Source organism: Abramis brama, assembly GCF_963993115.1.
Source record: "Abramis brama genome assembly, chromosome: 12".
In the NCBI taxonomy this organism is placed as follows: domain Eukaryota; kingdom Metazoa; phylum Chordata; class Actinopteri; order Cypriniformes; family Leuciscidae; genus Abramis; species Abramis brama.
Window position 1 is genome coordinate 20,180,095 of NC_139974.1, and position 17,804 is coordinate 20,197,898.

Here is a 17,804-nt window from a genome sequence, read left to right on the forward strand (position 1 = left end):
AACGGGATCCAAACACGTGTCCATAAATCAAACACGCTTGCATGTAATAATATGAAACTCGGTACACATATAGATCTCATTGGGCCGAACAACTTTCGTGCTCTAAGTTTTACGCCAGCCAAACAGGAAGTTGGCTATTTAGCGTTGTTTGGAAACGCATGCTGTGGAATTTAATGTACTCCTCCTAGGGAATTCATCGATTCGCCTCCAAACTCGGTGTGCATGAAGTCAAGACATTGAGGATGCTAAATTGCGGACGGATTTTTGATATCTCGAACGGTTTGGCCGTGGCGAGGAAACAAATTTATGGCGAAAAAATGAAACAGGAAGTGTGTTATAACTTCTGCATACATTAACTGATCTTGATGAAACTTCAGCAGTGTGTTCGTTGTAAGAGGCCGATCACATGGATGTGACTATTGTGAGTCAAAGTTATAGCGCCACCAACAGGCAGCGGGAAGTACATCACTTTCAAAATGCTTTGAAATCAGTGTCTTATTTTTACCCGATTTGCTTCAAACTTTATGCGTACAATGTAGACACACGGCAGATGTAAACCTGTGAAAGGATTATTGATATCTTAGATACTGTTGCCGTGGCAACGCATCAAACTTTAATATTATTTTTTGATGCTTTTGAGACTCTTAACATACTTGAAATTGCATGAAACTCAACAGACACATCACATTTATTAGCCCGTAGACATGTGCAAAGTTTCAGAAACGGGCGTGGTGGAATGGCTCAGTAGCGCCACCTTTAGTCAAAAATGGGGGCTTAGTTTTTCCTAGAATCACAAAACTTGGTATGTGTATTGTTCTCATCAAGACGGACAACTTTCTAATTTACATGAACCATCTCCGACCAACAGGAAGAGAGATATTTTGGTTTGAATGTGGATTTTCTGAAGAATTTTCTCTCCCTCTCTCTGTGTCTGTGTGTGTGTGAGGGGAGGGGGGGATTTGACTATTGCTTTTATATTGTTAATCAAGGTTTCAGGGGCTTTTGGGGTCCTTAACGTGCTCAAAAACTCTTGAAACTTTGCACACAGGTCAGAACCCACGGCCATCAGGGCCGGGCTGAAGCTGGTACCCGGGCGTGGCTGGGGGGCTCAACAGCGCCCCCTTGAACGGGGTTCTAAAACTTGATCCATATATCAAACACGCTCGCATGAATTAATATGAAACTCGGTACACATATAGATCTCATCGGGCCGAAACAACTTTACCCCGGTCAAGTTTTACGCCAGCCCAACAGGAAGTCGGCTATTATGGGTTGTTTGGAAAACGCTTGCTGTGGAATGTGAAATACTCCTCCTAGAAAATTCACCGTGTCCCCTTCAAACTCGGTGTGCATGTAGTCAAGACTTTGAGGATGCTAAATTGCGGACGGATTTTTGATATCTCGAACGGTTTGGCTGTGGCGAGGAATCGAATTTATGGCGAGAAAAGAGAAACACGGAAGTGGAATAACTTCTGCATACATTAACTGATCTTGATGAAACTTCAGCAGTGTGTTCGTGATAAGAGGCCGATCAGATGGATGTAGCTATTGTGAGTCAAAGTTATAGCGCCACCAACTGGCAGCAGGAAGTGTGTCACTTTCAACATGCTTTTGACAAAAGTGGGGGGGTTAGTTTTAACTACAGTAAAGAAAAAACAGTTTGTATATTGTTCTCATCAAGCCGGACAACTTTCTAATTTACATTCAATAGCTCTGGCCATCAGGAAGTCAGATATTTTGGTCTGAATGTGAATTTTTTTGCAAAATCAGCCTCTGAATTTTTAGCCACTCCTCTTAAACTATTTATTTTATTCGTACCAAACTTTTTCAACATGATGAAACTACATTAAATATGCTAAATTGTGAATGGATAATAAATATCTCAAATGGTTTTGCTATGGCGAGGGATTAAAGTAATGTCCAAAAAGGAAACACTAAAAATCTTCTAAAAATGTAATTATATACCATTTATTTCTATATAAAAGAATACAAATATCACAACTAAACCCATTTTATTCTGTTTTTGCAATTCAAGAAGAATGAAAAAGTTAAAACAGGCTATTTAGTGCTATTTGGTTCAACAAAAAAGCAAACATAGGGCTATACTGCCCTCTTGTGTCCAAAAGGACATCAAAATAGTATATAAAACTTTTTACCAGGTAGGCCAATATTGTATTTAAATATACATTTATTAGGTATGTGTCTGAGGATATTTTCCCACCGGTTAATCGACGTGTGACACGAGTGGGTGCTTTTAAATCGCTAATATAATAGTGAAAGAAAAATAATGATAATGTTGCACACACAAATCACACACATGTGGGAAAGAATGATGCTTTTAAACAACACTAAACCGCCATTAGGTGTCGCCAGGCATCCATCTTAATAAGCGAGTCATTGATTCATTCGTTCAAACGATTCGTTCGAATGAGTCGATCATGATTAAGACAGATGTTTATGGATTGATCATTCAATCTTTGAGTCAACCGATTCGTTAAAAATGCTGAATCGTTCAGTTATGAGAAAACACGTGATGGTTCTGCCGTGATCTTTGTTTAACTATTTTCGCTGCTGAAACAGAACAAAAACAGTCAACATTGAATCTAAAATGTAAGTGACTTAATTGTAACTGTTTATTAACCTGTTGTATGAAATCTAGGGGTGGGAGAAAAAATGTATTCTTAGATGCATCGCGATGCGGACGTGGACGATTCTGAATCGATTCACAAATGTCAAAAAATCGATTCTCTAAAAAAATATTTTTCTAATAACGTAATATTGACGGAAGGCAAAAGGCGGAACTCTAAGCGGACGTGCGTGCAGTCTGTGGCGCGCACATAACAGAGAAGTTTCTTCTGCTCACCAAGGCTGCATTTATTTGATTAAAAATACAAACAAAAACAGTAATATTGTAAAATATTATTCCAATTTAAAACGGCTGCTTTCTATTTTAATATATTTTAAACTGTTATTTATTCCTGTGATCAAAGCTGAGTTTTCAGCATCATTACTCCAGTCGTCACTGTCACATGATCCTTCAGAAATTATTCTAATATGATGATTGATACTCAAGAAACATTCATTATTATTTTAAATGTCGAAAACAGTTGTGTACAGTCTTTGATGAATAGAAAGTTCAAAAGAACAGCATTTATCTGAAATCTAAAGCTTTTGTAACGTTAAACACTACCGCTCAAAAGTTTTGGGTTAGTAATAATTACAATTTTATTTTTGGGGGAAATAAATAAAATAAATCAGTACTTTTATTTATGAAGGATGAGTTAAACTGATCAACAGTTACAGTAAAGACATTTATAATGTTAAAAATATATATATTTGAAATATATGCTGTTCTTTTGAACTTAACATTCATCAAAGCATTTTGAAAAAAAAAATCTGTACACAACTGTTTTCAACATTGAAAATAATAATGAATATTTATTGAGCATCAATCATCATATTAGTATGATTTCTGAAGGATCATGTGACACTGAAGACTGGAGTAATGATGCTGAAAACTCAACTTTGATCACAGAAATGAATTACTATGTAAAATATTTAAAAATTGAAAACAGCTGTTTTAAATTGGAATAATATTTCACAATATTACTGTTTTTGTTTGTATTTTTAATCAATAAATGCAGCCTTGGTGAGCAGAAGAGACTTCTCCTAAAAACATTAAAAATCTTACTGACCCCAAACTTTTGAACAATAATATATATATATATATATATATATATATATATATATATATATACATATATATGTATGTGTGTGTATGTATGTATGTATATATATATATATATATATATATATATATATATATATATATATATATATATATATATAATATAGCTGCGAGCAGCGATGGAGGGCCCAAGCCGGCGGTACCGCCACCCCGGTGCCTTTAGGTAACTAAAGGCACCGGGGTTGCGGTGCCACCGGCTTGGGCCCGTAATCGCTGCTCGCAGCTATATTTATTATTATTATTATTATTTTGTCAACCTTTCGGCCACTTTTGGGGCCCTTAACATGCTCGAAAACTCTTGAAATTTTGCACACAGGTCAGAACCCGCGGCCATCAGGGCCGGACTGAAGCTGGTACCCGGGCGTGGCAGGGGGGCTCGACAGCGCCCCCTGGAACGGGATCCGAACACTTGTCCATAAATCAGACACGCTTGCATGTAATAATATGAAACTCGGTACACATATAGAACTCATCGGGCCGAACAACTTTCGTGCTCTAAGTTTTACGCCAGCCCAACAGGAAGTCGGCTATTTAGGGTTGTTTGGAAACGCATGCTGTGGAATTTAATGTACTCCTCCTAGGGAATTCATCGATTCGCCTCCAAACTCGGTGTGCATGAAGTCAAGACATTGAGGATGCTAAATTGCGGACGGATTTTTGATATCTCGAACGGTTTGGCCGTGGCGAGGAAACGAATTTATGGCGAAAAAATGAAACAGGAAGTGTGTTATAACTTCTGCATACATTAACTGATCTTGATGAAACTTCAGCAGTGTGTTCGTTGTAAGAGGCCGATCGCACAGATGTGACTATTGTGAGTCAAAGTTATAGCGCCACCAACAGGCAGCAGGAAGTACATCACTATTAAAATGCTTTGAAATCACTGTCTTATTTTTACCAGATTTGCTTCAAACTTTATGTGTACAATGTAGACACACGGCAGATGTAAACCTGTGAAAGGATTATTGATATCTTAGATACTGTTGCCGTGGCAACGCATCAAACTTTAATATTCTTTTTTTATGCTTTTGAGACTCTTAACATACTTGAAATTGCATGAAACTCGACAGACACATCACATTTATTATCCAGTAGACATGTGCAAAGTTTCAGAAACGGGCGTGGTGAGGGGCTCAGTAGCGCCACCTTTAGTCATAAGTGGGGGTGTTAGTTTTATCAACAGTAACAAAACTTGGTATGTGTATTGTTCTCATCAAGACGGACAACTTTCTAATTTACATGAACCATCTCTGACCAACAGGAAGAGAGATATTTTGGTTTGAATGTGGATTTTCTGAAGAATTTTCTCTCACTCTCTGTGTCTGTGTGTGTGTGAGGGGAGGGGGGGATTTGACTATTGCTTTTATATTGTTAATCAAGGTTTCAGGGGCTTTTGGGGTCCTTAACGTGCTCAAAAACTCTTGAAACTTTGCACACAGGTCAGAACCCACGGCCATCAGGGCCGGGCTGAAGCTGGGACCCGGGCGTGGCTGGGGGGCTCAACAGCGCCCCCTTGAACGGGGTTCTAAAACTTGATCCATATATCAAACACGCTCGCATGAATTAATATGAAACTCGGTACACATATAGATCTCATCGGGCCGAACAACTTTACCCCGGTCAAGTTTTACGCCAGCCCAACAGGAAGTCGGCTATTATGGGTTGTTTGGAAAACGCTTGCTGTGGAATGTGAAATACTCCTCCTAGAAAATTCACCGTGCCCCCTTCAAACTCGGTGTGGATGTAGTCAAGACATTGAGGATGCTAAATTGCGGACGGATTTTTGATATCTCGAACGGTTTGGCTGTGGCGAGGAATCGAATTTATGGCGAGAAAAGAGAAACACGGAAGTGGAATAACTTCTGCATACATTAACTGATCTTGATGAAACTTCAGCAGTGTGTTCGTGGTAAGAGGCCGATCAGATGGATGTAGCTATTGTGAGTCAAAGTTATAGCGCCACCAACTGGCAGCAGGAAGTGTGTCACTTTCAACATGCTTTTGACAAAAGTGGGGGGGTTAGTTTTAACTACAGTAAAGAAAAAATAGTTTGTATATTGTTCTCATCAAGCCGGACAACTTTCTAATTTACATTCAATAGCTCTGGCCATCAGGAAGTCAGATATTTTGGTCTGAATGTGGATTTTTTTGCAAAATCAGCCTCTGAATTTTTAGCCACTCCTCTTAAACTATTTATTTTATTCGTACCAAACTTTTTCAACATGATGAAACTACATTAAATATGCTAAATTGTGAATGGATAATAAATATCTCAAACGGTTTTGCTATGGCGAGGGATTAAATAATGTCCAAAAAGGAAACACTAAAAATCTTCTAAAAATGTAATTATATACCATTTATTTCTATATAAAAGTATACAAATATCACAACTAAACCCATTTTATTCTGTTTTTGCAATTCAAGAAGAATGAAAAAGTTAAAACAGGCTATTTAGTGCTATTTGGTTCAACAAAAAAGCAAACATAGGGCTATACTGCCCTCTTGTGTCCAAAAGGACATCAAAATAGTATATAAAACTTTTTACCAGGTAGGCCAATATTGTATTTAAATATACATGTATTAGGTATGTGTCTGAGGATATTTTCCCACCGGTTAATCGACGTGTGACACGAGTGGGTGCTTTTAAATCGCTAATATAATAGTGTAAGAAAAATAATGATAATGTTGCACACACAAATCACACACATGTGGGAAAGAATGATGCTTTTAAACAACACTAAACCGCCATTAGGTGTCGCCAGGCATCCATCTTAATAAGCGAGTCATTGATTCATTCGTTCAAACGATTCGTTCGAATGAGTCGATCATGATTAAGACAGATGTTTATGGATTGATCATTCAATCTTTGAGTCAACCGATTCGTTAAAAATGCTGAATCGTTCAGTTATGAGAAAACACGTGATGCGTGATGGTTCTGCCGTGATCTTTGTTTAACTATTTTCGCTGCTGAAACAGAACAAAAACAGTCAACATTGCATCTAAAATGTAAGTGACTTAATTGTAACTGTTTATTAACCTGTTGTATGAAATCTAGGGGTGGGAGAAAAAATTTATTCTTAGATGCATCGCGATGCGGACGTGGACGATTCTGAATCGATTCACAAATGTCAAAAAATCGATTCTCTAAAAAAATATTTTTCTAATAACGTAATATTGACGGAAGGCAAAAGGCGGAACTCTAAGCGGACGTGCGTGCAGTCTGTGGCGCGCACATAACAGAGAAGTTTCTTCTGCTCACCAAGGCTGCATTTATTTGATTAAAAATACAAACAAAAACAGTAATATTGTAAAATATTATTCCAATTTAAAACAGCTGCTTTCTATTTTAATATATTTTAAACTGTTATTTATTCCTGTGATCAAAGCTGAGTTTTCAGCATCATTACTCCAGTCGTCACTGTCACATGATCCTTCAGAAATTATTCTAATATGATGATTGATACTCAAGAAACATTCATTATTATTTTAAATGTCGAAAACAGTTGTGTACAGTCTTTGATGAATAGAAAGTTCAAAAGAACAGCATTTATCTGAAATCTAAAGCTTTTGTAACGTTAAACACTACCGCTCAAAAGTTTTGGGTTAGTAATAATTAAAATTTTATTTTTTGGGGAAATAAATAAAATAAATCAGTACTTTTATTTATGAAGGATGAGTTAAACTGATCAACAGTTACAGTAAAGACATTTATAATGTTAAAAATATATATATTTGAAATATATGCTGTTCTTTTGAACTTTACATTCATCAAAGCATTTTGAAAAAAAAAAAAATCTGTACACAACTGTTTTCAACATTGAAAATAATAATGAATATTTATTGAGCATCAATCATCATATTAGTATGATTTCTGAAGGATCATGTGACACTGAAGAGTGGAGTAATGATGCTGAAAACTCAACTTTGATCACAGAAATGAATTACTATGTAAAATATTTAAAAATTGAAAACAGCTGTTTTAAATTGGAATAATATTTCACAATATTACTGTTTTGTTTGTATTTTTAATCAATAAATGCAGCCTTGGTGAGCAGAAGAGACTTCTCCTAAAAACATTAAAAATCTTACTGACCCCAAACTTTTGAACAATAATATATATATATATATATATATATATATATATATATATATATATATATATATATATATATATATATATGTATGTGTGTGTATATATATATATATATATATATATATATATATATATATATATATATATATATATATATATAAATATAGCTGCGAGCAGCGATGGAGGGCCAAAGCCGGCGGTACCGCCACCCCGGTGCCTTTAGGTAACTAAAGGCACCGGGGTTGCGGTGCCACCGGCTTGGGCCCGTAATCGCTGCTCGCAGCTATATTTTTCTTCTTTTTTTTCTTCTTTTTTTTTATTTTTGTGCCTTTTTGCCACTTTTGGGGCCCTTAACATGCTCAAAAACTCTTGAAACTTTGCACACAGGTCAGAACCCGCGGCCATCAGGGCCGGACTGAAGCTGGTACCCGGGCGTGGCAGGGGGGCTCGACAGCGCCCCCTGGAATGGGGTCCGAAATCTTGGTCCATATATCAAACACGCTTGCATGTAATAATATGAAACTCAGTACACATATAGATCTCATCGGGCCGCACAACTTTCGTGCTCTAAGTTTTACAAAAGCCCAACAGGAAGTCGGTTATTATACGTTGTTTGGAAAACGCATACAATGGAATGTGAAATACTCCTCCTAGGGAATTCATCCGATCGCCGCCAAACTCGGTGTGAATGAAGTCAAGACATTGAGGATGAATTCTTGCGAACAGATTTTTGATATCTCGAACGGTTTGGCCGTGGCGAGGAAACGAATTTATGGCGAATAATGGGACACAGGAAGTGTGTTATAACTTCTGCACACATTATCTGATCTTGCTGAAACTTCAGCAGTGTATTCGTTGTAAGAGGCCGATCACATGGATGTGACCTTTGTGAGTCAAAGTTATAGCGCCACCAACTGGCAACAGGAAGTGTGTCACTTTCAAAATGCTTTGAAATCACTTTCTTATTTTTACCCGATTTGCTTAAAACTTTATGTGTATAATGTAGACACACGGCAGATGTAGACCTGTGAAAGGATTATTGATTACCATGGCAACGCATCAAACTTTAATATTCTTTTCGGATGCTTTTGAGACTCTTAGCATGGTTCAAATTGGATGAAACTTGACAGACACATAACACTTATTAACCAGTAGACATGTGAAAAGTTTCAGAAATGGGCGTGGCAGGGGGGCTCAACAGCGCCCCCTTGAACGGGGTCTGAAAACTTGGTCCATATATCAAACACGCTTGCATGAATTAATATGAAACTCGGTACACATATAGATCTCATCGGGCCGAACAACTTTCCCTGGTCAAGTTTTACGCCAGCCCAACAGGAAGTCAGCTATTATGGGTTGTTTGAAAAACGCATGCTGTGGAATTTGATGTCCTCTTCCTAGAGAATTCATCCAATCGCCTCCAAACTTGGTCCGCATGAAGTCAAGACATTGAGGATGCTAAATTGCGGACTGATTTTTGATATCTCGAAATGGTTTGGTTGTGGCGAGGAAACAAATTTATGGCGAGAAAAGAGAAACACGAAGTGGTATAACTTCTGCACACATTAACTGATCTTGATGAAACTTCAGCAGTGTGTTCGTGGTAAGAGACCGATCAGATGGATGTAACTATTGTGAGTCAAAGTTATAGCACCACCAACTGGCAGCAGGAAGTGTGTCATTTTCAAAATGCTTTTGACAAAAGTGGGGGGGTTAGTTTTACCAACAGTTACAAAAATCAGTACGTTTATTGGTCTCATCGAGCCGGACAACTTTCTAATTTACAGTCATTAGCTCGTGCACGGCTGCACGCGAAGTCGGAGCTGAAGAAGAAGCTGGCTCAAAACCTCACAACACCCTCCCCCTGTCGGTGATTGGTTGGAACACTATTTGTTTTGGTTTTGAGTGGTTGGTGAAACCAATTGTTTTTGTGTGCAGATCTCAGAGCCTAGGCTGCCTACAGAGACGCGTTTTTTTGACGGCATGCTTATGGGGCGGACAGCTAGCGGATCGTTAGGAAAGATTAGATGAACGTGATAATTTTTTGGGGGGGGGCCTGAAATCACTGATACAACCTTTAAGTGGTTTATTTTATTCCCACCAAACTTTTTCAATGTGATGAAAATACATTAAAGATGCTAAATTGTGAACGGATAATACATATCTCAAACGGTTTTGCTATGGTGAGGGATTAAAGTAATGTCAAAAAAGGAAACACTAAAAGCCTCATATCTTCTAAAAATGTAATTATAAACCATTTATTTCTATATAAATTTATACAAATATCAGAACTTATCCCATTTTATTCTTTTTTTTTTCAATTTAATAATTGTTTGTTTAAAAACAGCCAGCATTTTTTTTTTGTCCAAAGAATAAATACATCATGTCATTCATAGTGCTATACTACCCTCTTGTGTTCAAAATCAGGTAGGCCTATTGTATCTATATAAAAATATACTACGTATGTGAGAATATTTTACTACCGGTTAATCAACGGGTTAATAAACAATAATCAATGTTGTGGAATATTTTGAGTGTATAATAAAATCAGAATAAGGTAAGACAAGTAATATTTTCTGTCTTTTATATATATATAAATATAGCTGCAAGCAGTGATGAAGGGCCAAAGCTGGTGGCACCGCCACCCCGGTGCCTTTAGGTAAGGCACCGGGGTTGCAGTGCCACCGGCTTGGGCCCGTAATCGCTGCTCGCAGCTATATTTACCTTTTGTTTTACTTATTTGGAAATGAGACCGTTGTACCAGTCACACTGAGACATTTCAAATGATACCGAACTGGATGACAATTGTTAACATTTAAACCATATAGATTGTGTGTAAATCTCAGGTGATTTTAGCATAAGAGAGAGAGGGTGGGGGAAGAGGGAAAGAGATGTATTCTGAGGTGAGACTTTTGTCTTTTAGTTCAAATGGTAATTTCCAGCAAGGTCCTGTCAGACCAGACTGTCCGGAGTGTAATATAATTACCATGTTCAGACGAGTGAATATGTGTTCTTCATGCCCTGTACAAGTTAAGATTTTGTGCTTTTATTTTTGTTTATTATCATTTTTAATGTAGTCGTTTTAATTTCTGCTTTAAAATAGTAAGCAATCAGATGATTTTAGGTTTAGAATGAAATGTTTGTATTTTAACCCTTTTTTTTCTTATAATGTAAAGCATAGCCTATATAGATACATTCACTATATTTGTTTTCATAGGCTTTATATTACACATTGTTTGGAGGACAGCATCGATTAATCGAAAAAATAATCGGCAGATTAATCGATTATCAAAATAATTGTTAGTTGCAGCCCTACTGGATAGCCCCGCCCCAGTTAAATCTCATTGGTCCAAAATTCCACTTTAAACATATTTGCTTATTAAACATCAAGTATGTTTTGACTGTGATTTTTTTTTATTTAAAACTGATAGTTGATCCTTGCTTTGATTGTAGATAATGGAGAATGCAGAAATCAACAACATCATTAAAATTGTTGGTCTTCAGTACAAGAAGAGCTATGAAGATCCAGAGTCCCTGAAGAGCTTACGCTACGGAAAGATTATGATCATGACTGATCAGGTGTGATTATGTGCTTTAGTTGGTCTTAATCTGATAATTTTTTTAAGAGAACAGATCTTTTCTATTCAGAATGCATGCAGGTTTTTTCATGAGTTCCCTAAACCTCTATGCATAATTTCTGTTATGTGTACTATCAGGATCAAGATGGCTCTCACATCAAGGGTCTTCTCATTAACTTCTTCCATCACAACTGGCCATCTCTGCTGAAGCACACCTTCCTGGAGGAGTTCATCACACCCATTGTGAAGGTATGATAATCATCCAACAACAACAAAAAAGTTCAGTTTATCAGGTTTTTTTATACTTGTTTCTAAAACGTTCTCTTTAGGCCAATAAGAACAAACAGGCAGTATCGTTTTACAGCATCCCAGAATTTGAAGAATGGAAGAAGCACACAGACAATTTTAAAACTTGGCACATAAAGTACTATAAAGGTTTGTTTTCTGTTTATTTGAAAAAGTCTGCATCAAATAACAAGCAGCATTCTTGACTATATGTTAACTGCATATTTGTCAGGTTTGGGTACCAGCACAAGCAAAGAAGCAAAGGAATATTTTGCTGACATGGAAAGACATCGAATTATGTTCAAGTACAATGGCACCGAAGATGATGCGGCCATTACACTGGTTAGTTTTTTCGCTGCTGTTCATAATGTTGGATCTTGTTTGTACTGCGTTTAGTGCAACATAACATTTATTCAGATACTAACTGCATATAACTTTGACATATTGGTTAACATTGTCTGTGATCTCTGCTCAGGCTTTCAGTAAGAAGAAAACAGATGACAGGAAAGAGTGGCTGACTAATTTCATGGAGGACAGACGGCAGAGGAGGATGCATGGACTGCCTGAGGTATGGACTCCCTGTCAGTTACACACTACAGCTCAAATGAAAGAGAAATGTTTCTAATGATAAACATTCTTAAAACAGTCTTTATATAGAAGTAGCGAAACAGAGTATTAGGACCCATTCACACAAAACAAGTGTGTGAATGTATTATGGCATGACTTTTGACTTTTCATTTAAACTGCTTTGGGTTAGGCGATATGGAAAAAAATATTTATATGCATCATTTAACCCTGACCAAATAGTAGTCAAGTCAAGTCACATTTATTTATATAGTGCTTTTACAATACAGATTGTTTCAAAGCAGCTTTACAGAGATAACAGGAAAATAATACAACAAAGTTTGTTTCCAGAAGAAAATAGCATCACAGTCCAGCTAAGTTCAGTGATGTTTCATTTTTGTTGTAAAAAAGTTATTAATTTATATATATATAGCCGCTCTGGAGAAAACCGTGATGTCATCGTCCAGTTCAGTTCTCATATAATGGTGTCAATGCAGGCTGATCAATATTATTGTTGAATATTAAATAAAATGTTAAATTTAATGTCCCCAACTAAGCAAGGCAAAAGCCAATGGCAACAAAGGTGAAAAAAAGGCGAAAAAGGCGACAGTGGCAAGGAACCAAAACTCCATCAGGTGAGAAAAAAACCTTGGCAGAAACCAGGCTCAGTTGGGAAGCCAGTTCTCCTCTGGCCAACGAACAGTGTATGATTATGATTCAGGCAGCATTATAGGTCAGAAGTCAGATTGGATTGGAACAATCAGAATATTATCCAGTTCCATCTGGGTGAAGATTGTTGTCGTGTCTACGCTCAGGTCCTCCATCTGATCTGGATACGGCCCGGATCCGGCTGACTACATCATGCGTTGTGGCCGTGTCTAGGTGCAGGTCCTCCATCTGGTCAAGTCAAGTCAAGTCAAGTCATCTTCATTTATAGCGCTTTTAACAATGTAGATTGTTTCAAAGCAGCTTTACAGAGATAAGCGTATAATTTAAGGTAACAGAGATTGTTTTGGCTTTATAGCGGTTCTTTAATAAAGTTATTTTCCAGCTAAAGTTAGTTTTGATTGATTTGCTTCCGTCGCAATGATCATTTGTTATTAAATTAGGGGCCGCTAAGACGACACCATTCTCTCTACACAGACTTTAAACGCGAACCTGTGAGAAACGCTGATGGCGTTCACATGCGCATTTAGAATTGGTTCTATAGTTATGTGCGTTTGAATATATGTACGCAGGTTTGGAATTCCCTACAAGCCAAGCCTAAACAAAGTACTTGTCTTTCCTTATAAATTTTGATAAAGAATTTTATTTTATTTTGTCACTTCGGGGTAGGAACGCGAAACGAATTTTCCCGACAACGCTTTATCTGTAGAGTGGTAAAGGGATCCTCCATAGGGAGAGACTAGTTGGCACTTCAGCACTGCGTTGTCATCGGGTCCAGGCGAAGGTCCTTCGTCAGATCTGGATACGGCCTGGATCCGGCAGGCTGCGGGAAAACTTCGGGATAAACACAGACACTAAAATTAGCGTAGATGCCATTCTTCTCATGATGTAACGAGTACATCAGGATTTATGGGAAGTGTTCCCGGTTCCGGCTGACCTAATCTATGCAGCCTAACATTGAATTATAGAAGTCTATAATGTATTATGTGAATGCTAGGTCAAAGAGATGTGTCTTTAATCTGGCTTTGAACTGACAGAGTGTGTCTGCTTCCCGGACAATGTTAGGAAGACTGTTCCAAAGTTTTGGTGCTAAATAGGAGAAGGATCTACTGCCAGCAGTCGATTTTGATATTCTAGGTATTATTAACTGGCCGGAATTTTGAGATCGCAATAGACGTAATCTGGTCTGGATACGGCCCGGATCCAGCTGATTACAGTAAACCTCGGGATAAGCAGAAAGACTAACATTAGTGTAGATGCCATTCTTCTTATGATTTAACGAATACATCAGGTGTTATAGGAAGTGTCCCCGGTTCAGGCTGACCTCATTTATGCAGCCTAATAATCATTTTATTGATTCGAATAATAGGAATGTATAATTTTCTATGTGTATGCCAGGTTAAAGAGATGTGTTTTTAGTCTAGATTTAAACTGACAGTGTGTGTCTGCTTTCTGGACAATGTTAGAGAGATTGTTTCAGAGTTTAGGTGCTAAATAGGAAAAGGATCTACCACCAGCAGTCGATTTTGATATTCTAGGTATTATCAACTGGCCAGAATTTTGAGATCGCAATAGACGTGAAGGACTATAATGCGTTAAGAGCTCGCTCAAGTACTGGGGAGCTAAACCATTTAGTGCTTTGTAAGTAATCAGCAATATTTTAAAATTTATACGAATGTTAAATAGTGTTAAATGCAGTGTTGACAGAACCGGGCTAATATGGTCATACTTCCTGGTTCTAGTAAGAACTCTAGCTGCTGCGTTTTTGACCAGCTGTAGTTTGTTTATTATGCGTGCAGGGCAACCACCCATAAGAGCATTACAATAATCTAGCCTTGAGGTCATGAACGCATGAACTAAATGTTCTGCATTTTTCATTGAAAGCATATGTCATAATTTGTATATATTTTTAAGATGGAAGAATGCGGTTTTACAGATGCTAGAAACGTGGCTTTCAAATGAAAGATTTGTATCAAAAAGCACACCCAGGTTCCCAACCAATAACGAAGACTTGTATTCTAGACAGTACGTGCGATGGTTTTTGGTCCATTCATTAGAAACTCTTTTATTTTTTATTTTTTATTAAGTAATAGGAAATTTCTAGTCATCCAAATTTTTATATCAGCTATGCATTCCGTTAATTAATTAGACATGTTATATAGCTTATTTAATGTATAAATTAAGGTATGTCCAAAAAAACTGGTAATGGTAATAATTGTGTGCTTTTAGCGTAATAATCTGTTTGGTTGTAAAACAAAATTGTATCTGTATAAAATGAAATTGAATGTAGCTATACCTGTGGAATCGTTCACAGACAGGTAGATGTTCAGTTAATAAAAATCTTCATAACTGGCAAACAATAGGATGCATCTGCAGTCTTGCTTTCAATTGTCAACTTGTTTGATCAAGTCTTTTAACAAAATCGATTCAAACGAGTGATTCATTTGTGAATGGGGCATTGCTCATACCCCAGAAAAAGGACACCGCGTGCTTGGAATAAACGTAACGTGTATTGCATTAAAATAAAGTAACGAGAGGAATGTCGCCCAGCGTAACGAAGTAAAAGTACAGGTTTTTTTTATTTTAAATGTTCTCGAGTTAAAATAAAACAACCCACATTTAAATCTAAAAGTACACATTTTCCAAAAAAATGTACATGTAACGGAGTAAATATAGTTCGCTACTACCTACCTCTGATATTACACTTTTTATATGCATTTTATGCATCCCCACCCCCATCCCTACTAACTACATAAGGCCAATACAAACTTAAAAGTGTCAAGACTTTTTCATGCTGTTTAAAACTCACTACTGTTAAAAAATGAATCATTTTCTGATCTTTCATTGTGCACATCTTTGTTTTCTTTTCACAGCAATACCTGTACGGCACAACAACACGACACCTGTCCTACAATGACTTCATCAATAAAGAACTCATCCTCTTCTCCAATTCTGACAATGAGCGTTCGATTCCATCGCTTGTTGATGGTGTGTATCTTGATTTACGTTTTTAACATGTTAAACTCTGGATTTCTCTTTTTAGCTGAGTAAATAAATGTTTGTTTTTTGTGTGTGTGTGGAATAGTTGCAGTTCTGATTATGTATGACCGAAGTAATAATGTAGATGTGAAATTTCCAAATGCTGCTTGCCTCTAATTTAACTGGGCTTCTAAACTTTAAGTCTACTTTCATCTGCTGTATGCAGGTCTGAAGCCAGGTCAGAGGAAGGTGTTGTTCACCTGTTTGAAGAGGAATGATAAAAGGGAGGTTAAGGTGGCCCAGCTGGCTGGATCCGTGGCTGAGATGTCTGCATACCATCACGGTGAAGTTAGTAGCATTACTACTTCACCGTAGTATTTATTTTCCTTTCTTCTTTAATTTGTTCTTGGTCATTATCAGTGCAATGATTTACTGGTTTTCTTGATGCATTGATTAAAATGTGATTCATATGCATTAGCCTTGGAATTACTTATTTAAAAAAAAGAAAAAAATCTAGATAATATAATGTTGAAAATGACCAGGCATCAAGTGTACACTTATTTATTGAAATAAATATGAACCGAATTAAAGATTTTTTTTACAAGAAATGTTGTATTTTATGCAGCAAGCCCTGATGATGACTATCGTGAATTTGGCCCAGAACTTTGTGGGCAGCAACAATGTCAACATCCTTCAGCCTCTTGGCCAGTTTGGTACCCGTATCAATGGCGGTAAAGATGCTGCCAGCCCTCGTTACATCTTTACTATGCTTAGGTAAGATTTTATTTGTTTTGATTTAAAGGGTCATGAAACCCCCCTCTTTCAGCTCAAGTCTAGCTCACAATCTTTTTGAAAAATGCAACTTAAATGCACGTGGTGGCTGTGAGAAGAAGGGAGGAGAGTGGGTGTGGTATGGCACGGCAGGGGAGAGGAGAGGGGAGGGGGGGAAACTGTCATCGATCGCCAGTGGCCCATGCATATCGACTGTCACTAAAAATCAGTGGTAAAATATGAGGAAATGCTCAATTTTTTTTTTTTTATAGCTGGCAAAGTTAAAGTCTAATGAAATACACTGACACCTTATTTTTGTCCTTTCAAAAGTAACTGAATGCCCTGCTACATATATTAGCCTACAGTAATCATAATTGTATTTAAAAACATATAAATTGTTTCTATACACACTATAAATGCATATATTTGAAAATAATAAATTTTCCACTAAAAACAAAACAAAACGTTCTGTACATAGCCTAGATCTACGCGCCCCCTGAACCCACATAATAAAGATGGACAGTGACATAGAAATTTTCACAAATTAAGCATACGTTCCATACACTTGAGGTATTATCGAAATATCTAAATTTTAATAACGAGTGATTATTTAACAAAAGGCAAGTAAAACGGTCAGGGTTACATTTTAGACACACACACACACACACACACACACACACACACACACACACACACACACCTCTGAAGCGATAGAAAAGTCCTCGGGACCGCATCTCTAAACGAAACCTGCATTGGTGTACAAGGCCGAAGTCCACCATTCTCCCGTTGAATGGTTGCTACACACACATAGTTTAGATGTGTCCGTGGTTGATGGCCAACCAACCGCCCGCAGCCAGAGTCAGCATCGCGGGGAAAGATGCACTGGAACTTTTGCACCACGAAAACAAACGCGCGTCCCATCATTGCCTCTCTCATCTACTACGCGATATCACAGTTTGACATGTCTGTCATTGGAAAGTTCCACGTGGTGTAATAAATAATTAAGAGCAAGTGTCTTCTCATTGGATAAGAAAACTCAGTACATGAATAATAATGAGACACCGATGAGTCATCAAAGTACTATAGTGCTCTGCCACGTCATAGCCTGTGATGTGGACAC

General features: G+C 37.4%; 1 protein-coding gene across 2 annotated transcripts in view; it reads left to right on the top strand.

Annotated features, from left to right (window-relative positions):
• The window catches only part of top2b (DNA topoisomerase II beta), an 88,874-nt gene that overhangs the window by 30,384 nt on the left and 40,686 nt on the right, over positions 1-17,804 (top strand). For both annotated transcript variants that reach the window (XM_084132013.1, XM_084132012.1), the window contains exons 13-20: positions 11,295-11,420; positions 11,558-11,668; positions 11,749-11,854; positions 11,937-12,046; positions 12,180-12,272; positions 15,808-15,922; positions 16,140-16,261; positions 16,539-16,687. In XM_084132013.1, the coding sequence (XP_083988139.1) occupies positions 11,295-11,420; positions 11,558-11,668; positions 11,749-11,854; positions 11,937-12,046; positions 12,180-12,272; positions 15,808-15,922; positions 16,140-16,261; positions 16,539-16,687 (932 nt within the window). The remainder of the gene's footprint in view (positions 1-11,294; positions 11,421-11,557; positions 11,669-11,748; positions 11,855-11,936; positions 12,047-12,179; positions 12,273-15,807; positions 15,923-16,139; positions 16,262-16,538; positions 16,688-17,804) is intronic.